The sequence below is a fragment of the Lissotriton helveticus genome, chromosome 4_1 (genome assembly GCF_964261635.1).
Source record: "Lissotriton helveticus chromosome 4_1, aLisHel1.1, whole genome shotgun sequence".
In the NCBI taxonomy this organism is placed as follows: domain Eukaryota; kingdom Metazoa; phylum Chordata; class Amphibia; order Caudata; family Salamandridae; genus Lissotriton; species Lissotriton helveticus.
In genome coordinates this window covers 1,837,521,093-1,837,546,922 of record NC_136063.1, presented here as the reverse complement: position 1 = coordinate 1,837,546,922, position 25,830 = coordinate 1,837,521,093, and the positions used below count along the sequence as shown (strand labels likewise).

The following is a 25,830-nucleotide window of genomic DNA, read 5'->3' as shown; positions in this document are numbered from 1 at the left end:
CTCAAGAAATAGAGAGGAGAAATTGGGAGAACACTGCTGGAACTACGTTGTCGTGAGCGTATGGTGTTCTACCTGACTATGCCTCGGCTTCGAGAGCCGAGTGAGCATTGGTTCCTGTCTTTTAGACCAGTCTGGCTATACTGTGTCCTGCCTGTGTTCTGCTGCTTCTTCTGCGGTTTTGGCTGCGTGTTGAATCCGTATTTGACACTTCCATCAGTTGCACCGCCGGACATAGAAGTGCTCCTTGAGTCCTTGCATGCCCATGTGTACTATTGTCCACAGAGTATTCCCATGTTGATGATAGCATTTCTAGCGCCTCCAAGGGATGCTTCCGCTCCTGTTGGAAAGGAATCCGGCTCTGCTCCTGAGGGACAGGCATCGGTATCAGGCGTACAGGCATCTAATTTTTCCCCGGCGGCTGCTGTGGGAACTGGAGACGAACATCTTTGCTCACTCGGCATGATACTGGAAGGGATTGCCACCTGCGGAAACTATGTATAGCGATGTTGAATCTTCAGCGCAGGATTCTTAAATAATCTGGCCTCTCGTGTGCTGGAAACCGTTGGGCAACTTTTTAAATATTTACTAAATTGAAGGTCGAAACTGACTTTGTTTTATTTTTTCCTTTTCTACTCTAACTGAGCATAATGGCTTTCAAGGTGCTCAGTGTAATAACAACCACATATACAAGTTTAGAGGACCTTTCTGAACGCTTTTAACCACTACAGTGCTAGCGGGGTTTCCCGCTGTGCGCTGAAGGTTCATAAATCCCACTTTACATGACAAAGCCAGCTCGTCATGAGCGCAGCGCAGGTAACGCCCATGATGAGCTGGCTTTGTCATTAGCGTGGAAGGGGTTAAGGGAAAAAGGACAGCTCTTTTGAGAACATTTTTCAGGCTTTTAAAGTGCTTTTAGTATGTTTTATTGTAAATGAATTTAAAGCCGTTTTTATTGCTTTAGCTTTATCATTATCTAGCTCACCCTGTTGACTTTTTGATGAGGAGTGTGTGTCATGACCTTTAGGATAGTCCTGTCATGTATACGCCATTTTACATACATTGTCCCATCCACATGACAATAACGATTCTAAACAGGTGACCTTTTACCTAGTAGTTTTCTCCAGACTCTTCAACACCAGGCTTTCGGTATTCTATCACAATCCCTGTACTTGACGTACATAAACATGCCCTCAGGCACGGTATAATCATTCTGTGAAGGCCACACAAGGTAGTGGTGGTCAAACTGTCGCACTTCAACACAGTCGATTTTTGGAGGAGGGACACATGCTGGACCCTACTCAGTATGGTTTTAGGGGGGTTCACAGCACAGAGTCGGCTCTCCTCAAGTCCACTGAAGAAATAGGGCCATTCTGTATCAGGGAGGGAATGCAACCCTGATTATATTGGATCTCTCTGCGGCATTTGACACGGTCCATCAAGTTTTATTGATGGACCGGCTGCATAAGATTGGTGTCAAAGGTAGGGCCTGGAAACTGATTACCTCATTCTTGTCCAATAGGGTGCAGACAGTTACTCTTAATAATGTAGCTGCTAAATCATTCTCCCTCCCTTGTGGAGTCCCGCAGTGGTCATCTATGAGTCCTACTCTTTTTAATGTTTATGTCTCGCAACTGGCTCCTCTCGTTGAATCCTTCGGGTTCAAACTGACTTCATACGCAGATGATACGCAGATTGTTGTCACTCTGCTTCCAGATGAAATTCAAGAGATAGCACCCTGCTTTCACGATTGCATGACACCGGTGGGTGGCTGGATGGCCCTAAACTGCTTGAAGCTTAATTCCAACAAATCAGAGGTGGTACTGTTTGGGAATAACCCTAGTTCTGGACCCCGGCATGGTGGCCAGATTCTCTTGGCCCCCTTCCAACACCTGTCAGGAAGGTGAAAAACTTAGGGTTCATAATTGATAATGACTTTCCTATAAAGAACAAGTAAATTCAGTTGGTGCGGCCACTTCATGCATTCTGAAATCAAGCAAAAAAATACTCTCTTATCTCTAAAGAAAGTAAAAAAACAGTCATCACGGCTTTGGATATGTCCAAATTGGACTATTGCAATAGCCTTTATGTAAACATTCAGGAAGGTCTCATAAAAAAACTCTAACTCGTACAGAATGCAGCGGCCAGACTGCTTTCAGGGACCCCAAAACATGAATCCATTTCGGCAGAAATTAAAAAGTTACACTGGTTACCTGTTAGGAAGCGAGTTCTGTTCAAGGCCCTATGTGTGGTCCATAAATCACTCCATGGCATTGGACCAAATCATCTGATCCAACATTTCAATTGGTATGTCCCAAGAAGATCTCTGCGCTCATCAGAAGCCAAACTTGTCTATCTACCGTTGTCAAAAAAAGTCAATTGGGGTGGCAGGAGCTTTTTGGTGGGCGCCACCAAAGCATGGAATTCCCTTCCACTTCCTCTCAGAGGCATAACAAAATTAATTGATTTTAGGAAGGCTTTGAAAACCTGGTTTATATATTTTCGGCGCATGAAATACATGTGAAACCGAGCTTTGGTGCCCAGGCCACAATAAGAGGAAAGGGGACCAAAAGCAGTTATTACTATCTGGCTCTACAAAGTTTTAAGTGAGGACCAAGGATTTTACGTATTTCGGGATTTCAGAGCCAGGGACAAGTTTTTTGATGGGCTCGCTGTCAACACGATCTAAGCCTTGAGGAAGTCACGGTGGTGACGAAACACGCGTTGGCTGTTTTCATTCCACATGACAAAGAACTGGGATTTTATGTACATCACAGAATCCATCCTTTGTGAATGATAAAATATTGGTTGTAGTATTATTGAATCAAGAATTATTCTTTTGTTACTTATTAGCAAATTAATTATTGCAACAAATGGATAAAATCTGTTCTCCCATATGATTCCTGTGACAGAAAGCTTTTCTCATCAGTACGTTCTCTTGCTTTAAAGAATCATATATATAAAAATTGTACATATGAATGGTTAGAGTGCTGGGGTTTCTCATGGTTTGTATAATTATTCTGTACAATTTTCATCCTTGGCCAATATCCAGCTGTGCATGATCGCATTTGTTTGAAAAAACATTGATGATTGTTTCCAAAACATATATGGTTGTTTTCAAAACATATCGATTCTAGAAGAAACCCTGGAGTGAACACTCTAGTATAAAAGACCCTTATTTTCCCCTACAAATTAGAGCAGAATTCCTTCTAAGCTGACACACGGTCCTGCATGCTGAATCTTTGACACACAGCGGTCTGACCTACTTTGCGGGGTGTCATCCTCGAAACAGAGACAGGGTCCTTCATCCTCAACCATCAGTTGAGGGGGCTGGTTCTTCCCTAGGGGTTTCTTGGCTACAGATATACATAGCTACACGCATATTCATGCTCCACATACAGATCTAGGCTAGGTTCATTTAGGTAAATTATTTAGGGCGCTTATTTTAGGAATATGCAAGTGCTACTGTTTTTATCTGACTGCTTCTGTTCATCTTATTAGCACTAAGGTAGAAATGTATCGACTATTTACTTTATTGGTACTAGCAATCTCTTATGTATGCTTCTGTCTCCTGATTGTCACAGCACAGTTGTTTTACAAAAGGCTGTCGCTGGACCAATAAATACTTATTTAAATGTCCTAATTGCCATAATGTGTATTTTGTGAGAGTAAGCAAGCACAAGTGTCTGAGCGAAAGGTAATGTACTGTTTTCCACGATCCCTGAGGAATCGGGGTTTTCATGTTCAGTGGTTGCCAGAGACTACCTACACCACTCTAAGATACAGGGGGGCACTGTAGAGCTCGCTGGTCTAACCTCCTACAGATCCTGTGGTGGTGTCCAGAAGCGGTTGGGACACCAAGCCCTCAGTTTAGGTCACCTAAAACATACAGGTCCTGGGGATTCCTAGGAACTACAGGACACCTCCATGAGTCCAAATGCACCTGCTGACCACTTGAGAAGAGATGGAGGAACAACAAAACCATGGAAACCCACGCTTCCTTCAAATTCGCAGCCAACGTGCATCACTTTCTCATCAAAACCACAAAGAAAACGACCTTCCAGGACAGAATAGATGCCAATGCATACAACAGCAAAGAACTGTTTTCCATCTAAAATGAGTTTGCCCGACTGGAAACACACTGAGATCAACCCCCCGCTGAAGAAACAGTTAGGCGACCTGATAGACCTCAAGAACTTCAGACCCATCTCCCTCCTCCCATCCCCAGCCAAGGTAATTGAGAAGGCCATCAACGTCCAACTATCCGAGTTCATCTAAGAGAACCACGTCCTGGACACCTCCCAAACCGCCTTCCGAAGCAACAACAGCAGAACACCACGCTCCTCACAAAACCGTTGACTTCCGCTCCATCCACGATGTTGGAACTGGGGTAGCCTGGCCTAGGGCAAGACATACATTTCAGAGGCACAGTGTTAAGGTTGCAGACCACCCAAGAATAAAACCACGCACTAGCACACAAAAGAAAACACTACACCGAAAATGTAGGAAAATACGTACTGCTTTATAAAAATAATATACTCTTTGTCCTTAAAATATATAGCTTAGAACATTTCAGGTCACTTTAGTATCAGCAATTATATCACTAAAACTGCTAAGCGAATAATCAATTAACTTCGTCAGTACTCTTACACTTATTACTCTAGGAATCACAGTTCAGTACTTTATAATCAATCAGGTGAAATATTAATCCGCTAGAACCTTAAGAGAGAAAACTACAACTCAATATAAGTACATGCAGATTTCCTTTTTGAGATGAAAGTGCAAAACTTCTTAATCAGGAAATTAATACAGTCTTTGACAAGGTGCTAGCTTAAATCATCAACTTTACATTACTAGCGTTTCTAGCATTTAATTAGGCCTAGTTTCTAAATAGTGCCTAAAACTTTACAACTGGTCTCAATAATAGCAATAATACTTTTTAAACTGCTATGTAAGTCATTAATTAATTCCAATAGTTAAACATGCACCATGACCATGGCTGATTGGTAACCCTTCCAATTTCTTAGGCCAGATTAGCTGTACATCGCTCTTTATTTGGCTTCTCAGCAATTCTACTCCACCAGAGGGGGGAAGAAGCAAGCTGTCGCCAACTGTTGAGTACCAGGGGTCTTGAAGACCTTTGTATTCTTTGCACCCCCCAGATGACCAGGCCTTTTGAAGTCAGTTAGTTAGTTTTTAACAGCTAGGCCACTTGTTTCTTAGGCCCTCCTCCCACAGTTCTGCATCGAGTGGGGGAGGAAACCAAACGACTAGGAGACCTTACCGGAACTCTCTCAGCACTCCCTCGCTCTTCCCGGCTTACTTGTTTAGACGGCCGGCAGGCAGTTCCTCCGCTCACCCCCTCAGCACTCAGTCGCTTTACCTCTGGGGATCGGCCTCCTCGCTCCCACGCAGAAGAGCGGAGGCCCTCTCAGCTACAACTCGGGCCGCAGTAACGGTGATTCCGCCACACAAGCGGCGGCTCCTCACCACGAAGGATCGGTCCCACGGCGCGTCGATCAGTCTGCCATCACTCGACGATCAAAAGACGTTCCACCGGCGCCTCTCCTCAGGGCAGACACTCCCTCGCCGGGCATGCGCGGAAGCGCTCGCTCTTGTCCCGCCTCTCCCGGCGGCCGCTCGCAGGAAGGACACTACTCTCCTGGGCCTGCTCGGTCCTAGGCCCCTCCTGTGGGGATGGTGATCGCAACAGCGGGCATGCGCGAAGGCGCTTCCAAGAAGTGTCTCGCCCTCCCCTTTCTAAGGGAGACAGCACTCTTCAGGCAATGCGCCAGCAACGCGGAAGGCGCTCCGGGGTCCCGCTCACAGTGGGGTCGGCGCTGCCTCCAGAAACCGGCCAGCTGCACGAACAACCAGGACTTCCCAGGAAACCAGGGGACAAGCCTTCCTCAGCACCCAGGAAGGTAGGAGATCAGTGCCAGTTTGTTTCCTTTACCTCAGCGCCCACTCTGCCAAGTCCTTTTAGTACTCAAGTTGAGATGGGGGTTGGGGTCCAGGGAAGAGGGCTATTCTTCCTGAGTCTCTTTCTGCTGGGCAGAGGACTGCGCACCGCAGCACTGCAGTCTCCTTCTCCTTGGACTTCCCCTGTATGGTTTGGACAAGGGGCAAGCTAGGCCCCCAGGGTCTCCAGTAACCCTTCACAGCGGGGTCAGGACAAGTAACCAAGAGGGGAGTAGTGGGTTGGACCAATAAGGCAGCTTCCCAGTCCAGGAGGTCAACCCTAAGTCTAACCTCTTCCCACCCTCAGCTACCACCTGTCCTCCAGCTGACTTCCACAGGTAGACAAAATGGCTGCCCCGCATTCCGCCTTTTATAGGCTGCCCTTCAATGGTCCAGCATGGACCAGAAGGTTCTGGAATGCCCTATGTTAGGCTATGGCCAAGTTCTGAGTGTGACAGTTGGGGCAGTTGGTGGCCACCATTTTAGGTGGTGCCAACTTTCCTGTCAGAACAGGCCCCTGGGCCTGAGGTAAAAGATTATGGGGGAAAGAAAGAACACCTATCCCCTTGACCAACACCTAAAAAAAGTAGTAGACACAAAAATATCAAGGGAGTGAGGGGCAAAAAGGGGACAAAATAAATAATAATGAGGAGGGACTGCGCAAAAAATCCAGACAGGTCTAACACGCGTCCCCCCCAGCTGAAAGTGGGGAGAACTACCCAACCCCTTGGGAGTCCTCTTCACTAAGGCGGAAATACCTGGAGAGACCGTCTGCATTGGCGTGGTCCACTCCAGGCCGATGTTCCACCCGGAAGTCCATTCCCTGTAGGGAGATGGACCACCTCAACAGCTTGGGATTTTCCCCCTTCATTTGCATCAGCCAACGAAGGGGGCGGTGGTCAGTCTGAACCAGGAAGTGCGAGCCAAAGAGGTATGGCCGCAGCTTCTTCAGAGCCCACACCACCGCAAAAGCTTCCCTCTCAATTGCACTCCACTTCTGTTCCCGGGGAAGCAGTCTCCTGGATAAGAAGACTACAGGCTGATCCAGGCCCTCTTCATTTAGTTGCGATAACACTGCCCCAATGCCATGTTCGGATGCATCTGTTTGAACAATGAACTCCTTGGAGAAATCGGGAGCCTTCAGGACCGGTGCTTCGCACATTGCCTGCTTCAACTTTTCAAAGGCTTGCTGACAAGCCTTTGTCCAAACTACCCGTCGAGGTTGTTTCCTAGAGGTGAGCTCTGTGAGGGGCGCTACAATAGTGCCATACCCCTTCACAAAGCGACGGTAGTAACCTGTGAGGCCCAGGAAAGCTCGGACCTCAGTCTGTGTCTTGGGGGGTTCCCAGGCCATGATTGCCTCAATCTTCGCCTGCAGGGGCTGCACTGACCCCCTACCCACCAAGTGTCCAAGGTACACAACCGATCCCTGCCCAATCTGGCATTTGCTGGCTTTGATGGTCAATCCAGCTTGTTTCAGCGCCTGGAGAACTGCTTGCAAATGTTGCAAGTGGTCCTCCCAACTGCTACTGAAGACAGCAATGTCATCCAGGTAAGCAGCCGAGAAACCCTCCATTCCAGAGAGGACCTGGTTCACCAGTCGCTGAAATGTGGCAGGAGCGTTCTTGAGACCAAAGGGCATCACACAGAACTGGAAGTGTCCCTCGGGCGTGGAAAAGGCTGACCTTTCCCTTGCTCCATCTGTCAAGGAGATCTGCCAGTACCCTGAAGTGAGGTCAAAGGTACTGAGGTATTGGGCAGCTCCTAGCCGGTCAATTAACTCATCCGCCCTGGGGATGGGATGAGCATCAGTTTTGGTAACTGAGTTCAGTCCTCGGTAATCCACACAGAACCTCAGTTCGGGTGTGGTGCCCGGTGGGGCGGCTTTTGGGACTAGCACCACCGGACTGGACCAAGAGCTGCTGGACGGTTCTATCACTCCTAGCTCCAACATCTTGGCAACTTCGCCATGGATGCTAGCCTTCACCTTGTCTGACAGCCTATAGGTCTTGGATTTCACTGGGGGGCTGTCTCCTGTGTCCACATCATGGGTACACAGGGGGGTTCTTCCTGGGACAAGGGAAAACAGTGAAGAGTACTGCCCCAATACCTGTCGGCAGTCCTCTCGTTGCTCAGGAGTGAGAGACGGGGAGAGAATCACTCCCTCCACCGACCCATCCTTCTCTTGACATGAAAAGAGGTCTGGGAGAGGCTCGCTTTCTGCTTCCTCAGCACCATCAGTCACCATCATCAGGATGACCTCTGGCCTCTCATGGTGGGGTTTGAGGCGATTGGCATGCAGCACCCGTAGGGGCTGCCGCGGGGTCTTAAGATCCACCAAGTAAGTGGCCTTACCCTTTTTCTCCAACACCTCAAATGGACCTGCCCAACGATCCTGAAGGGCACTTAGCTCTCCAGGTTCCATCACCCAAACTTTCTGGCCAGGCTCCAACTCCACCGGGTGAGCATTTTGGTCGTACCATTCCTTCATGACTGCCTGACTGGCCTCAAAGTTGTCAGCAGCCTGCTTCCACAACTTGGCCATCTGGCTTCTGAAGGCCAACATGTAGCTCACCACATCCTGGGGAGGTTTTCTGGGAGACTTCTCCCATCCTTCCTTCACCAGGCTGAGAGGCCCACGCACAGGGTGCCCATACAACAATTCGAAAGGGCTGAAGCCCACTCCTTTCTGCGGCACCTCTCGGTAGGAGAACAGCAAGCAAGGTAGGAGGACGTCCCACTTCCTCCGTAAGCTCTCTGGCAGACTTCTTATCATGCCCTTCAGGGTCTTATTAAATCTCTCAACCAGTCCATTGGACTGGGGGTGATAAGGAGTGGTGAACCGGTAGGTCACCCCACACTCCTTCCACATGGTCCGCATGTAAGCGGACAGGAAGTTAGTCCCCCTGTCAGACACAACCTCCTTCGGGAATCCTACCCTAGTAAAGATTCCCATCAGGGCCCTAGCCACCACAGGTGCAGTAACAGTCCTCAGAGGAATGGCCTCTGGGTACCGTGTGGCATGATCCACCAGAACCAGGATAAACCTGTGACCAGCTGTTGTTGGTGGATCCAATGGCCCTACAATGTCGATGCCCACCCTTTCAAAGGGGGTGCTAACGACAGGAAGTGGTTCCAGGGGAGCCTTTAGCTTCACCCCTGTCTTCCCACTGGCCTGGCAGGATACACATGTCCTACAGTATGTGTTGGACGCCGCTTTCATCTGAGGCCAGTAAAAGTGGAGGACAAGCCATGCAAAGGTCTTGTCCTGGCCTAAGTGTCCTGCCAGTGGTATCGCATGAGCCAATTCCAGCAGAAAGGCTCGGTATTGCTGCGGGACCACCAAGGCCCTTGATGAGCCAGGTAGAGGTACCTTGGGTTCACTGTAGAGGAGGCCATCCTCCCAGTAAATATGGTGGTGTCCCGTAGCATCACCTGCTGCCTGGGCTTCAGCCTGACGCCTCAGTCCCTCAAGGGTGGGGCACTCCCTCTGCCCCTTACAGAATTCCTCCCTGGTAGGACCTCCCTCCACATGCCATTCAGCAGGGATGGGTAAATCCTCCAGAGAGTCTACTCCCCCCTCCACGGACTCCTGGCCTACCACTGCAGGTGGCCGATCTGTCACATGGGGCGTGGAAGCCGAAGCAGGCTGTCCCTGTCTCCGTTTCTGTCCCTTTTTGGCAGCGGGTTGGGCCATTGTTCCAGGCTCCAACCCAGGCGAACTCCCTCTCCGGGCAGTCGCAGACCGTGTGCTTACACAGGCCCAGTCAGGTGTACCCAGCATCGCAGAATGCGTCCGGTATTCCACCTCTCTCCAAGTGTTGTGCTCCATGTCATTCCCCAACAGACAATCAACTGGCACGGCAGGGCTTACGGCAACTCGAAGTGAACCTGCAACCCCTTCCCACTCAAAGGGAACCTCAGCCACTGGATAGTGGCCCATTCTGCCGTCAGCCATCGCGGCGGGGTGGAGTACATTAGGAACAACCTGCTCTGGAGACACCAGTTGACTCCTCACCATAGTCATACTGGCTCCTGTATCTCTCAGAGCCTCCCCTCTTTGGCCATTGATGGTAACCCATTGCCCATACTTTGTAGTATTTGGGGGCACCTGGATCTTTGGCACCATCTCCCGCTCTCCCAGGGACACTAAGGTGACACCCGCCCACTCACCCCCCTTATCTAAGGGCAACTCCTCCCCGAGCGCTACACTAGCTACTCCCGGTGACTTTCCTCCGGTGGGAGGGGGTGGTCTCTTTGGGCATCTGACATCTCCCTTATAATGTCCAACACCACCGCATTCAAAACAGTGGAGAACCCTTGGCTGCTGGCTTTGGCCAGGATTAGGGTTTCTGGGCGGGTTTGCCCTAGGGGTGAAACCTGCTCCCTTACCTTGGAAATTATTTTGGGGACCTTTGGAGAACTCCTTCTTTTTATCTCCTCCCTCTTTCTTCTGGGGGGCGCCCTGTCCGGCTTTTTGAGAATCCCCTCCAGTCCCCTTGGAGGACACCCGGGTACTTGCCCAAGTGTCCGCCTCCTCTGCAAGCTTCCGGGGATCGGTCAGCTTGCTGTCCACCAGGTGTTGGCGCAACTCGGGAAAACATTTCTCGAGGAGGTGTTCTTTCAAAAATAGATTGTACAGCCCCTCATAGTCTTTTACCTCGCTGCCCTTGACCCAACCCTCCAAAGCTTTCTTGGCGTAGTCTAAAAAGTCTACCCAATTCTGGTTACTCATTTTGTGACTTCCCCTGAATTTCTGCCTGTACTTTTCAGGGGTAAGTCCAAACTTTTTCACCAGTGCCACCTTCATGGCAGGGTAGTGGGTTTGCTCATCCTGCTCCAGAGCCAACAAAGTGTCTCTGCCAGCAGGTGGCATGTATTTGTACAGCCCACCTCCCCAGTGAGTTTCTAGGATCCCGTGAGCCCTTAAAGAAACTTCGTAGGCGGCCAACCATTTGGCAATGTCATCACCTGGGGTGTAACTAGCGATGACATCTTTAGGTAAATAGGGTCTGGATTCTCTGGTGTCCCCTTTCTTTTCGCTGCCACCATTGTCTGGATTGGGAGACCTACGGATGAGAGCTTGTAAGTCCATCTCCTTGATGGTTCGCTCATGAGCTAACCTCCTTTCCTCCCTTTCCATATCCATCCTAGCTAATTCTAGCTTCATCCTCCTCTCCTCCCTCTTATCTTCTAGCTCGGCTTCAGTTAAACCCTTCTCCGAGACGCTGCTGCACACCCTGGGAGGTGTCCTGGAACCTGTCAGTAGATTTCCCCCCTCCGCTTGGTACAGCATTGCAGTCTCAACGACAGTGTCCCTGTCACTCCCCTCTGATACTGGTACCTCCCCGGAATGAGCCTCCACCCATGCCCGTATGCTTGTCAGCAGCTCGCCTTTCTTGGCACCCTTTTTAAAAAACACACTTTGCTGCTGACACCAGTCCTTTAGTTGGGTCACAGTATAGTTATCCAGCTCTTCCACATTTATCTCCATTTTTACTAGAGTATAAACTTTTCACACAGGAGGAAACCGAGAGTGTCCTAGGGTCAACCTCCACCCACCACCAGAAATAAATTTAGAAAAACAAAATTTAAATTAGGAGGGCCGCAAGGAGAAAACTCCTGGTGTAGGTTAGTGTATTGCGTTGAATTACTAGTGCGTAGCTGCAACCAAGTCAGTCATCCCACCGCTAGGCACCAAATGTTGGAACTGGGGTAGCCTGGCCTAGGGCAAGACATACATTTCAGAGGCACGGTGTTAAGGTTGCAGACCACCCAAGAATAAAACCACGCAATAGCACACAAAAGAAAACACTACACCGAAAATGTAGGAAAATACGTACTGCTTTATAAAAATAATATACTCTTTGTCCTTAAAATATATAGCTTAGAACATTTCAGGTCACTTTAGTATCAGCAATTATATCACTAAAACTGCTAAGCGAATAATCAATTAACTTCGTCAGTACTCTTACACTTATTACTCTAGGAATCACAGTTCAGTACTTTATAATCAATCAGGTGAAATATTAATCCGCTAGAACCTTAAGAGAGAAAACTACAACTCAATATAAGTACATGCAGATTTCCTTTTTGAGATGAAAGTGCAAAACTTCTTAATCAGGAAATTAATACAGTCTTTGACAAGGTGCTAGCTTAAATCATCAACTTTACATTACTAGCGTTTCTAGCATTTAATTAGGCCTAGTTTCTAAATAGTGCCTAAAACTTTACAACTGGTCTCAATAATAGCAATAATACTTTTTAAACTGCTATGTAAGTCATTAATTAATTCCAATAGTTAAACATGCACCATGACCATGGCTGATTGGTAACCCTTCCAATTTCTTAGGCCAGATTAGCTGTACATCGCTCTTTATTTGGCTTCTCAGCAATTCTACTCCACCAGAGGGGGGAAGAAGCAAGCTGTCGCCAACTGTTGAGTACCAGGGGTCTTGAAGACCTTTGTATTCTTTGCACCCCCCAGATGACCAGGCCTTTTGAAGTCAGTTAGTTAGTTTTTAACAGCTAGGCCACTTGTTTCTTAGGCCCTCCTCCCTCAGTTCTGCATCGAGTGGGGGAGGAAACCAAACGACTAGGAGACCTTACCGGAACTCTCTCAGCACTCCCTCGCTCTTCCCGGCTTACTTGTTTAGACGGCCGGCAGGCAGTTCCTCCGCTCACCCCCTCAGCACTCAGTCGCTTTACCTCTGGGGATCGGCCTCCTCGCTCCCACGCAGAAGAGCGGAGGCCCTCTCAGCTACAACTCGGGCCGCAGTAACGGTGATTCCGCCACACAAGCGGCGGCTCCTCACCACGAAGGATCGGTCCCACGGCGCGTCGATCAGTCTGCCATCACTCGACGATCAAGAGACGTTCCACCGGCGCCTCTCCTCAGGGCAGACACTCCCTCGCCGGGCATGCGCGGAAGCGCTCGCTCTTGTCCCGCCTCTCCCGGCGGCCGCTCCCAGGAAGGACACTACTCTCCTGGGCCTGCTCGGTCCTAGGCCCCTCCTGTGGGGATGGTGATCGCAACAGCGGGCATGCGCGAAGGCGCTTCCAAGAAGTGTCTCGCCCTCCCCTTTCTAAGGGAGACAGTACTCTTCAGGCAATGCGCCAGCAACGCGGAAGGCGCTCCGGGGTCCCGCTCACAGTGGGGTCGGCGCTGCCTCCAGAAACCGGCCAGCTGCACGAACAACCAGGACTTCCCAGGAAACCAGGGGACAAGCCTTCCTCAGCACCCAGGAAGGTAGGAGATCAGTGCCAGTTTGTTTCCCTTACCTCAGCGCCCACTCTGCCAAGTCCTTTTAGTACTCAAGTTGAGATGGGGGTTGGGGTCCAGGGAAGAGGGCTATTCTTCCTGAGTCTCTTTCTGCTGGGCAGAGGACTGCGCACCGCAGCACTGCAGTCTCCTTCTCCTTGGACTTCCCCTGTATGGTTTGGACAAGGGGCAAGCTAGGCGCCCAGGGTCTCCAGTAACCCTTCACAGCGGGGTCAGGACAAGTAACCAAGAGGGGAGTAGTGGGTTGGACCAATAAGGCAGCTTCCCAGTCCAGGAGGTCAACCCTAAGTCTAACCTCTTCCCACCCTCAGCTACCACCTGTCCTCCAGCTGACTTCCACAGGTAGACAAAATGGCTGCCCCGCATTCCGCCTTTTATAGGCTGCCCTTCAATGGTCCAGCATGGACCAGAAGGTTCTGGAATGCCCTATGTTAGGCTATGGCCAAGTTCTGAGTGTGACAGTTGGGGCAGTTGGTGGCCACCATTTTAGGTGGTGCCAACTTTCCTGTCAGAACAGGCCCCTGGGCCTGAGGTAAAAGATTATGGGGGAAAGAAAGAACACCTATCCCCTTGACCAACACCTAAAAAAAGTAGTAGACACAAAAATATCAAGGGAGTGAGGGGCAAAAAGGGGACAAAATAAATAATAATGAGGAGGGACTGCGCAAAAAATCCAGACAGGTCTAACACACGACCAGGTCGAAACCTCAGCCATCATCCTACTGGACCTTTCGGTCGCCTTCGACACGTCTCTCATCGCACCCTAATCGCGAGACTCCACAATGCTGGCATCCACAACAAGGCAATGGACTGGATCCACTCCTTCCTAACTGGCCGAACACAGCAAGTCTAAATACCCCTCTTCCTATCTTCCTATCAGCTGCAGAATGCCCCAGGGCCCCTCCCTGAGCCCATCGCTCTTTAACATCTGCATGGCTCCCCTCACAGCTATCGTCAGAAGCCACAGACTCCACATTGTTTCTTACACCGACGACACCCAGCTGATCATCTCCCTCACCAACAAACCCACAGCTGTCAGAATCAACTTTCACAACGGAATGAAGGCTGTTGCCACCTGGGTGCAAAGCAGCTGCCTCAAGCTCAACTCGGACAAGACCAAAGTACTCATCCTTGGACCCACCCACTCAGACTGCGACGACTCCTGGTGACCAGCCACACTAGGAAAGTCTCCCACCCCTACGGACCACGCACACAACCTCAGCATCATACTGGACTCTTTGCTCTCATTGAACCGCCAAATCAACGCCGTATCCTCATCCTATTTTCATACTCTCCGCCTGCTTCGAAAGACGCTCAGATGGCTCCCCACAGAATCCAGAAAGACAGTCACCCACGCACTCATCACCAGCAGACTTGACTACGGCAATGCACTCTATGCTAACATCACCCAGAAATAGCTCAGGAAGCTACAGAACGTCCGAAACGCTGCAGTCAAACTAGTCCTCAACATCCCCCACCAGATGACACATCACCTCCAATAACTCCACTGGCTCCCTATCAACAAGAGAATCACCTTCGAGCTCCTCACTCACTCCTACAAGGCCCTCCACAACGCAGGACCAGAATATCGCAACCACTGCCTCGCTTTCCACACACTAGCCAGACAACACCGCTCCGCCCATCTCACCCTGGCCTTCGTCCCACGGATCCACAAGACCAGAACCAGAGGAAGATCCTTCGCCTACCTCGCTGCCAAGACCTGGCACACCCTACCCCTCAGGCAATTTGCATCGTTAACCCAGTTCAGGAAGGACCTCAGGACCTGGCTCCTCGAATGAACTACCACACAAATACGTATCAGCAGCCCCCGCAGTGCCTTGAGACCCTCACGGGTGAGTAGCTGCACTTCAGAAATCCCTGATTGATTGACTGAGTATGGCGGCTGTTTTCAAAAAGTTGACTGCCCACGTTTATAAAAGTCCTACAAAACATCCAATATGCAAATCAATACACATACTTCAAGTTACTGTATGGAGAGAGGAGGAACTAGCAGTGGGCCGGAGGCTCACCACATTCTACACTGAACATGCTCTGTCGGTCAGTATACAATTATTGCAGAGGGTTGCCAAAAAACGGCTTCTGTTGTGAAAGGACAGCAAAATGTCTTTACACACGCCGTGGAATGGAACATTGATTAAAAAACAGCAGTGAAATGAAGGGGTTAGAGCCATGGGACCTTATTGTTATCTCCAAGCCTGGTGAAATGGCACATACCAGGGAAATTAAGACATTCGTTCGATTGACGAAGAAATAGGAATTTTCAAGAATGCAAGAGTATCAATATACAAATATTTGGCATGTTCTTGATTCAAGTACAATTAACTTGGCAAATCTTCCAGATGTAACTTCCATAGAAAGAAGATTCCTGGGACAGAGGCTTACTAGGGGTGCCACATAATCCTCTACAAGGTACCACAGCTGGCATGCTGCTTGGCTTTAGGAGTAAATGTGAGCGGTATGTAAGCTCACATGAAGACATATAATGGGGGGGGCAGTCTTGAAACACAATGAGGTGGCAATAAAAGCAAGTATGAGGATGGTCAAGCTAAACATCCTTCATAAGCCATATTACAACTAGCACTGGCAAATCCAATAGGTCTGGTGTTAACAGCTAGTCTTTTGGCTTTGTCATTGCTTGTTTTATCCTGGTTTTTGTAGAGATGTATTTTTGAGGGGGTGCCAGGCCCTCACCAATATATATATTTTTTTAAATCAGTAAAAAGCAAAAACTTTTTGTGGAGCAGAATGCCGTTACTCGGTGTGAAGTTAATCAGTGGCTGAAGTAGGCTGACTCACTGCCCAATGCTGTTTGCTATAGTGGAGGTGGAAGAAAAATGTGAATGACATAATATAATTTTGGTAAACTCAAATGGCTTTGGCTAACACCAGTCCAACAAAAAGTAGGCTGTACAAAATGGGTCTAGGAATGGATAATCTCTCAATGAAATGCAAAGGGAGGATAGATCCTACATTACAGACATTGCCTAGCTGTAGGATCCTACAGACATTCTTGGTAGACAGCAGGGACACCGTTTTGACAATACTTGAGGCTGAGTTGCCGCTAATACCGTAATACATATTAGGCATCTATATGACGTAGACATACATAAACGAAAACAGCACAATTGATCTCTGAGCCTAATGGTGGTCAAAAGGACAGAGCACAAGAATGGAGAAATTATTGCTGTCCAATCTGAGAAAACGTGGAGTAAAGGCATGGAGGCCAAAAGGGTGTTTTATGATAGCAGAGGCAGCACCCAGAAGTTCTGAAAGATCCGGAGCACAAGGCTGACATATTATGGGCTGGAGTGGGGCTCTTGTTTAAGGACCGGTTGATGCCTTTTCATGTGGGGGTCAAAAGAACAACACAACTGCCAATACTGGACTTTACTTTCTACTATTTATACTGACCTTTGTGAATAAAACATACCGGTCCGTTTTTTATTTACCGTCACTAGTTTATTGAGTCATTTTTTCTAGTGAGACCTTATTACTTCAAAAGCATATCAATCATTTAAGTGAATGTACAAAAAGATATAAAACAATACATTTCAATACAGCAACAATTCAATATACATTGCATTTACAGATTTAAAGCACATCCATCACACATTCGTAACCATCCATTCTTACCTCACTCATGCATACAAAAGAACCACAAAGAACATTATTTTGGACCACATGTCAAATAAAATTGGTTATTCGTCCATGTAAATGATATTATATTTTGTTATTTTGTCATTAACAGTCCTATTTAATCAGAACAATCACTTGGAAACAAAGCCTTGTTATCCAAATCACAAATTCCCTTTTTAATCTACTTGACAATAGGCACCAAAGTAGGTCGACGCGTTTCGAACCCCCAATTGCGGGGTTCTCCTCAGGACCAACACTCTTATTATTGTAGGTCACAGTCCCGTATTCAAGATGACGTAGGGTGGACACAGATCACATTAGACACTCTATTTAGATGTGTAGATATAATTTCGAAAACGGGGCACGTGACAAGTAAATGCCCAGTGTTAGCTTCTTACGGCGCGGGTTACTGCAGTGGCGATCAAATTTCGGGTGCGTTCCACGTAAACAGCCAATATCGCTTATAGGCAGCGCAGGTTTCTGTAACAGCGGTCTCCCTTCGATACCATCGTTCCTCTAACTAACGTGAGAGGAACGATGGTATCGAAGGACACCTTTTGATACATGACCCCAGAAGGAATAACTGAGCTATATACTTATATATATAATACTTGACGTAAGAGATACTGAGTAAATGGAGTGCATTATCTCTTACTATATGTATAATGAGCACCTTAAATGTTGATGCTTAGTGCTTCCATAACTAGATACCTCAGGTAATTTATGACACAACCACCATAATTAAATAAGTACTCCAACTGTGCAGACACCGACTTTATGCTTGTATTGAATTTTGCCTAAGCCTTAGAAATAGAAAATATTGCATTCCTTTTTGCTACTCAATGAATGTTAAAATCAAATAAAGTCTGGTTATTAGTAATAGATATTGTTACTTAATCAGCCGGTGCAAGCTGTAGTTGTCAAGTTGTTAAGTTATTAATTTGTATCTCTCCCCTTTTTTAAATACAAGAGTGTGACATGCAGATGAAGAAATATAGGAATATGAGAACATAGGTTTTATTTGCATAATATGTATTATCATTTAGTAATTTTGTGTTTCTTTATAGAAATTGTCCTGAAGAAGGTTTTTAACCGAAACGCCGCGTCGACTCTTGTTCTCAAGAACAATTTTTTTTTAATCATTGTATAATATTGTATTTTTCACAATTATGTTGTATGTACAAGAAGTGTATGTTTTTAAAGACCTATGAAGTGCAATAAATCTATGTTAAAATTTTACTTTAGAGTTTCTGTATAAATTCATTTGCCGTAGTATCTCTTCTGCTGTCACCGATTTAAATTGTTGCTCATTGTTACTCATTTGAGGTTTTTTTATACATGTGTATAGGTGGTGGTTGTGCCAGAAATTTCTTTACTGTGGGTATCCATTTCCCTTACACTATCTCCACGTTAGGAGTAGATCTTCGGGACATTTTCATTTTTCTCTAATGTGATCTGTGTCCACCCTAAGTCATCTTGCATAAGGGACTGTGACCTACAATAATAAGAGTGTTGGTCCTGAGGAGAACCCCGCAATTGGGGGCTCGAAACGCGTCGACCTACTTTGGTGCCTATTGTCAAGTAGATTAAAAGGGGAATTTGTGATTTGGATAACAAGGCTTTGTTTCCAAGTGATTGTTCTGATTAAATAGGACTGTTAATGACAAAATAACAAAGTATAATATCATTTACATGGACGAATAACCAACTTTTTTTGACATTAAGTCCAAAATAATGTTCTTTGTGGTTCTTTTGTATGCATGAGTGAGGTAAGAATGGATGGTTACGAATGTGTGATGGATGTGCTTTAAATCTGTAAATGCAATGTATATTGAATTGTTGCTGTATTGAAATGTATTGTTTTATATCTGTTTGTACATTCACTTAGATGATTGATATGCTTTTGAAGTAATAAGGTCTCACTAGAAAAAATGACTCAATAAACTAGTGACGGTAAATAAAAAACGGACTGGTATGTTTTATTCATAAAGGTCAGTATAAATAGTAGAAAGTAAAGTCCAGTATTGGCAGTTGTGTTGTTCGTTTGTTACATTGGGCTTAGCCTTACTGGGTCAGAGCCACAACCCTGTGTTGTTCTTGCTAGTTTCATGTGGGGGTGGCAGAGGTGGGACTTGTCAACAGTCCAAATCCTTTTCCTCATCCCTCTTGCCTCCTTCTACTGCCCAGACACTAGGCAGGTTGCAAAGATGCAAGCATACAATGCACGCTATAAACAACTACGTAATAAACTGATTTGGACAGCCTCAGCATGGTTGATTTATGTTCAAATGTAACACTGAATTTTGTAAACAAAAATGTAAGAACAAATTACTTTACAAAAACAAATATGTGAGCATACAAATAAAATGATGGTAGTTATACATTTTAAGGACTTATTACTATCACATGAATACTTAGCCTACATAGCCACGATTTCTAGAAATAAATACTTGCATGTAGGCAGCTTTAAGATTTTTCTCTCATATGCATTATTGCTTCTAGTTTAGTCAAATTTACCAAGTTTACACAAGGTGGAATGTCACAAAACTGCTCAAGAAAGTAAACAAGTGGCAAGACTGCACTTACGTTTTAAAGTATCAATTAACAGGAGTTCTATGCAAAACATTAAAAGACCATCAGTTATCACTGTGTCCGACTTTACACATCAAGCTATATTTATTGATTTGCTGCTGATGGAAAACCATGACAACACAAGACAGACTTCGGAGAAATATTTCTTTCAGAAATTGATGAATATTAAACTCATTGAGAATGTTTAACAAAGAGTTCTATTCTTGAGTATTTCACTGCATATCTCAACAGAATTCTAATATAGACATACAGCTTTGTTCTAAATTAGTCTGTAGGTTGTTGTTCCTAGCATAAAATGAAGGTTCTTAGAGCCCAAAGAGAGCAGCTGTTCCTAATCACAAAATACAAATTGTGGGCATTAAATACAAAAAGTGTTTTAAACAAGCTATTAGTCAGGCACAATTTCTGAGCACATATACATTTGGACACTCTTATCTGCCAACTTATATGTGACATATTAAAGGCATAAGAAAGGATGTATATGTCCTTAAGTAGTAAGTAACACTGAAATATTTGCTCTGACACTACTATATAATCACATTTATGTAGTAATGATCATCAACAAATAGGTATGCGTTTAACGTACCTCCTGTTTGATTTCCTGAAATTCAGTGGAGGTCACTTCCCCAATATTTGGGGCTTCCACTTCCTCCATGACAGGGACGTCACAGCAGTTTTCCACGTGTATTTACAATCCTACAGGAGCAGAAAAAAAACCTGTAATTTATGTATGACAATCTGAGAGAAGATAGAGGCAAGCTATATTTTATATTGAACAGTATATTGAACAACGAGACAAAACATTTTGTGAAAAGATCCTCTAAAAAAATCTGATGTGTTAATACTAACACTGTCAGATTAAGCAACATTACATACAAATGAAACATATGTGAACATTAATGTTAAACTAATGTAAGCATTTTGTGTGACAACCTTAATATAACACAGGAGCATTATCAACAGGCATAACTGTAAATCTAATGTTCAATAGCTCCCTTTGACAATTGCATTTTCTTAACCCTCTCTTAAAAATAACATGGAAACGAGAACGAAAGGTATACTTAAAGTCCAACATATGGATTTCAAAGGGCAAAAAATTGAATAAACATTTCTGAAAGTCATTAGATTTGGGCTTTAAAAAAAAAAAATGTTATGTTGCCTTCACAATGTCTTGACTTTACCTGCTCTGTCACATTTCCTGTTATGACAAATGAACTGTTATCTGCAACTGTTAATTTGCATTAAGGTACCAAACACTGACGCAAAAATTCTCCTGTCTTGATCGATTGTTTTTGATACATTTCAGCAACTGCTATTATGGCGGGTGATATAATATGAGGTATCAAAATTGGAAGTAGGAAAATGTAATGTTTACTGTAGGAAACTTGCCCTTTCTGCAGTTACCCTGGATTTTTTCCTTTTTGCTGAGCCCTAATTTTGCTGGCTGTAGAACTCAGTGCATGTTACCCCTGCCTACAAGTGGTAAAGTGCAGTGCTCCTCGTTTCAACGTGATGACATTGGTACAACCATAATTGGCCTATTTAACTTACCTATAAATCCCTAGTATATCGTACAACGTGCACCCAGGATCTGTAAGTTAAATACCATAAGTGAATTCGGCACCCACTACAGTGACAGTGCACACATGACTGCAGGGCTACCATTGTAGCCTTGCTGTTTCTGTTTCAAACTGCCAATTCAACTGGTCAAAATATTCCCTTTTGACAGGCCTAAACCCTCATTTAAAATAGTAATAAGTTTAATAATACGTTCCCGTGAAGCAGGCCTTACTATCCATAGGCAGCATGCCTGGCATTTACAAATAGGATATGTAAATATTCAATGTTAACTATATTCTTACAGTTGAAAAGGCCCCAAACGCTTTTTTCCTTGTAGTATGGCTAGCTGTTCAATAGGAAAACACTGGGTTACCTTACAGCACTTAACAAGCTAAACCTTCAGCTTGGGAAGAGATAGGAAAAAACTTCTTCCACTCATTTTAACTATTTAAAATATTCTTTAATGGCAAAGTCCGATTTTAAGCTACTAAAACTGAAAATGTAACTTATGTTGGTCTTTTTTTTCTGCCAAACTCAAATGTGCCTTTCAGCCAGTGTCTAGCTAGTGGCGTGTATTCCTTCCAATCACAGGGACTAACGGGTAACCTTATTACATTTCAAAATGATAACTTTGGTGAGGAAACAGATATAAATATATTTCAAAGACTTTTTAATAGTGATTCAAAACACAATTTAATGATAAAATCAAATTTGTGATAAATATTAAGGAAAAGGCACTTTTAGAAAGGTACATTTCCCCTGCCTAAAATCTCTGATAGCCCTTTTTGCATGAGCTCCAACTGTCACCTAGCAGTTGAATAGCTCCTTTGTAGAGGTGTGAAAACTGCTCCTAGAGTAGGCCAAAGGCCCTGGGTTTAGGATGTGTTCTGTTCCTGTGACAGGATGACCATTTAGGCAGTGCTCAGGAACCTGATTAAGTTCAAAGAAGACTGCCCTGTCACATGCAAATGTCAACTAGCAGCTGGGTGGGGCCCTTCCTTGTTCCCCCACACAGGCGGCGCCAGTGGGAAATGAGTTATCCCAGAACTGGTTTACAGTGACCGACCACAGAGGAGAGAGTGCTCATTTCTGTGGCCACACCTCTAGGGTGGGAACACAGCCTTTGCACAGGGAAAGAAATGTGTTGCCATCTGGGATTTATTCAGAAAGTGGTGCTGTGGGATTCTTTTCTGTAAGGCATACATGAAATGCTCCTTAAGTGAGTAGTGTGAACTTTTACCCTAATGGTTAGGGAGGGCCAGGAATCCCCACATTAACAAGTTGGTGACAGGTATAAATGTGGCACTCACAGTACCCTCCTCAGAACACTACTGGGCATGTGGAAGATCAGAAGAGGACTGTTGTCTGAGACCTCAGAAGAGCCTAGGAGACTAGACCTCCGCTCTTTCTTGCACCAAGGACAAAGTGGACTGTAAGAGTCATATGCTGACATGCTGTTCAAGCTACAGTGACAAAAGAAGTTACAACAGGCCTTTTCTGCAAATGCCCAGAACTGGTTTAGTATTATTGATCGATCTACACTTTACACAATTACTGCACTTACAAAGATCCCACAACTTTATTCTGGCACCACAGTGAGGCTCAATCAGAAGATGCTTTGGGAATATTAGCGTAGGCCAAATGATCCCTACGGTTCTTCCCTTTCTTAAAGGAAAAACAAGGGTAATTCATTGGAAATGCCAATACATCTAACCAGTTGCCAATGTTTTCTCACAATCCTGGTAATAGCATTGCTCTGTGTATAAAACGTAGCAACACATACAATTTTGTCCATATTCTTCTAAGCCTTGGGGGTTAATAGGAACTCTATATGCTAATATCAAGCGTGTTTAAGGACCTCTTTATCAACCTGCTGGGGTGAACCCAAGCCTCTAGATTCTGGGCCAAAACGTTAGCTTCAAGGAAGTTGTCATCCTTGAATTTACAATTGAGTCGGATGAGGAGAAATTGATCAAATGGGAGGCCATCTGTAAGACTCCTTGGGTGATGGCTTGTGTACTGAATCAAAGTATTGTGAGCAGTTGGTTTGGTGTACAACCTCGTGGCTAATTTTCCTTCATAGGCAGAAATAGTGAGATCCAGAAAGTCAATGGATCTGTTGCAAATGTGATGTAAATTCATGGTCAAGAGACAAAGAGTTTAACCAATGTAACAATTCAGCAAGCAAAGAATGGTTGTCAACCCAAATAAAGAAAATATTGTCTCTGTATCGTTTCCACAGACGTATATTCTTGAAAAAAGGATTTGTGTCTGGATCGTAAATGTGTCTCCTCTCAAAATCAGCAACAAACAGATTTGCAAAGTTGAGGGCATAAGAAGCCCCCATAGATGTCCCCTTTATGTGCATTTAAAACTGCCCATCAAATACAAAATAGTTAAGCGTGAGAAACATGCATCCAGTCTGATCATTATATGCAGTCTTTACATTGAGCCATCTATATATTTTTTTTCAGTCTTGACTAGACGACTTCAGTTTCAAAATGAAAATTGATTGTTAGGAAATAATGTACGCAGTGTGAAAGTTACGCAATTTTCTTTGAATTTTCTATTTTCATGATAAGAATGATTTATGCAAAGTCATAATCTTCTTTTGAATTTTCCATTCTTATTTTCAAATTTTTTCACATTTCTTTGGCAAGTGTTTAGTTAATCACTATGCTGCAACATGGTACTTTCTTAAAGTGGACATCTTGCCTGGAGAGGCGTTGTTAGCTCAGGCCAATTTTATGGATGACCTCTTTGTTGAAGAAGCTTTGCACTTTGCTATGGCCCAGCGCTTTGGGGCTCTTCTGGCTTTGTAAGCGGCTGCGTTTCTTCTGTGTTTACTACCATCAGCACCGCCATTGACGTCTTTATTTTGGGACACCCAGTGTGCGCAGTTCGTACCTCTGCAGAGTTTCTCGGTTTGGTGTGGACACTGTGGATAGCACATTAACAGAGCTACCAGGTAACCTTATGTCTTCATGCCGATCTTGTGTCTGCAATAATTTAGTGGGGTAATTTGCCACTTTAATCATAATTTTCCTTTCCATTTTAGGATAAACGTACATTATTTGACACCAAGATCTTTTCTTTTGGACCATTTCGTGAAGACACGTAAGTGGCGGTTTTTAATGTTTTAGTTTGTGTTATTGCTTTATCAGGTTATTAGCAAATATATGATGTGCCGAGACCTACTATATTAATTGTGTTGAGGGCAAATCTGTGGTCTAAATAAGTGGCAGTTCCGGGTCTTAATTGTTAACTCATTCAGTTAAGCGTTTTTGCACTTGGTGTATGGTCGCTATTCCTGGCACAAGGGACATTCATTTCTTTGTTTTAATTGCTGATCTATTCGGCTAAATGATTTTCACTGTGTTTATGGTCACTAATTCTAGCATTCGACTGCTCTCCGAGATTTATGGAATTGTTTGTTCCCTGTGGGGGAACCTGTTCTCCTTTCTGGCTTTTTGTTGGCATGATTGGTTCTGGGTCTAGTCAAATAAGCCTACTCACAGATTCTTTGGATGTAAGTAGCATCATTACTCCTTTCGAGTTTGGTCTCTTTTCTTCTCTTTACTTTTTATATTAATTAAGGTGCCCTCTGTATATTAGTTCTTCTCTTTACTTTTGATATTAATGAAGGTGCCCTCTGTATATTCTTTTTTTCGGATTCTTTGGTTTGCTCAAATTTCCGTTTTGTCCTAATGATGACCCTTTGACTTGGAGGGGGGGGTCGAAACGCCGTTGACGCTTAGGGCACTTTTGAAGTGATTAAAACCCGCAAATTTCCATTTTCATTTATTGAGTCCTCAAAAAGCGAATTATCCTAATGTCAGTGTTTGATTGCGTGTAGCACATTATGTACTGTCTAAAGTGTTTTTATTGTGAAATAAGCTGAGCATTTAATATTTATGCATCCGCTATTTATTTTTTTCCATAGTTTTATATAGCGCAAACTTGACCCAAAGGTATCTGAGAGTTTTACATGGGCACCAGTTGCGTTACACAAAGACACTTAGGCACTGGGATATTAAGCGATTTGTCCAGAATCACACGATGTTGAGCGTCATTGCCAAGACTAGAACCTGGTTCCCCAGATAAGAGATCGTCCACCCTAGCCGTTAGGCTACATCCTCTCCCCTGTTTTTGGCAATAGCACGCCACTTAGGTGCTGGGCGTGTCTTTTCAAGAGGGTATATGACACTGCAGAGAGTGTTTGTAAGAAGGGATTTGTTGCTTGTCTGTTCAGGGTGTGTCTGCAGGGAGGGTATATCTGTAGGATGTAAATGTTTGTCTCACCACAGGGTGTATTTTACAGGTGTGGATCAAACTCTCGGGCGCTGTTCCCAACTTCAGATTTTTACAAGCTCAACCTCAAAAACAGATGACAATCATTCTGGTCCACTGATCCTTGACCACCACTTGCTTCATGAACACAGGAAAGCAAGAAAAAGGAGGGGAAGAGGAAAGTAGATAAAAGGGTGGGTAATGGGGCAAACCGAGAAGGGTAGAAGCAATAAGAAAAACAAGCATTGGCAATGCCAATAGGTCTGGTTTTAAAGGAATTTTGTATAGTAATGTGAAGCATTTGTAGTAGGTAGCATGGGAAATAGTATGTATTTGTGTTGAAGCAAACAACAGTAGAATAATATTGGCGTAGGTCAGTGGTTCACAACCTGTGGTCCGGAGACTTTATTTATGTCTTGTTTTATTCTGTTTACAATAATAATTTGAATGAATTTTGAATTATTTTGTGGCCATTTTATTATTATTATTTT

General features: G+C 45.0%; 1 protein-coding gene across 6 annotated transcripts in view; it reads right to left on the bottom strand.

Annotated features, from left to right (window-relative positions):
* Positions 1–25,830, bottom strand: part of HDX (highly divergent homeobox) — a 345,086-nt gene that overhangs the window by 293,433 nt on the left and 25,823 nt on the right. For 5 of the 6 annotated variants that reach the window (XM_078688482.1, XM_078688487.1, XM_078688486.1 and 2 more), the window contains one exon: positions 20,076–20,185. In XM_078688482.1, the coding sequence (XP_078544608.1) occupies positions 20,076–20,144 (69 nt within the window). In that variant the 5' untranslated portion in view covers positions 20,145–20,185. Of the gene's footprint in view, positions 1–20,075; positions 20,186–25,830 lie in introns of those variants that run through there. The other variant, XM_078688484.1, reaches the window with a different exon arrangement.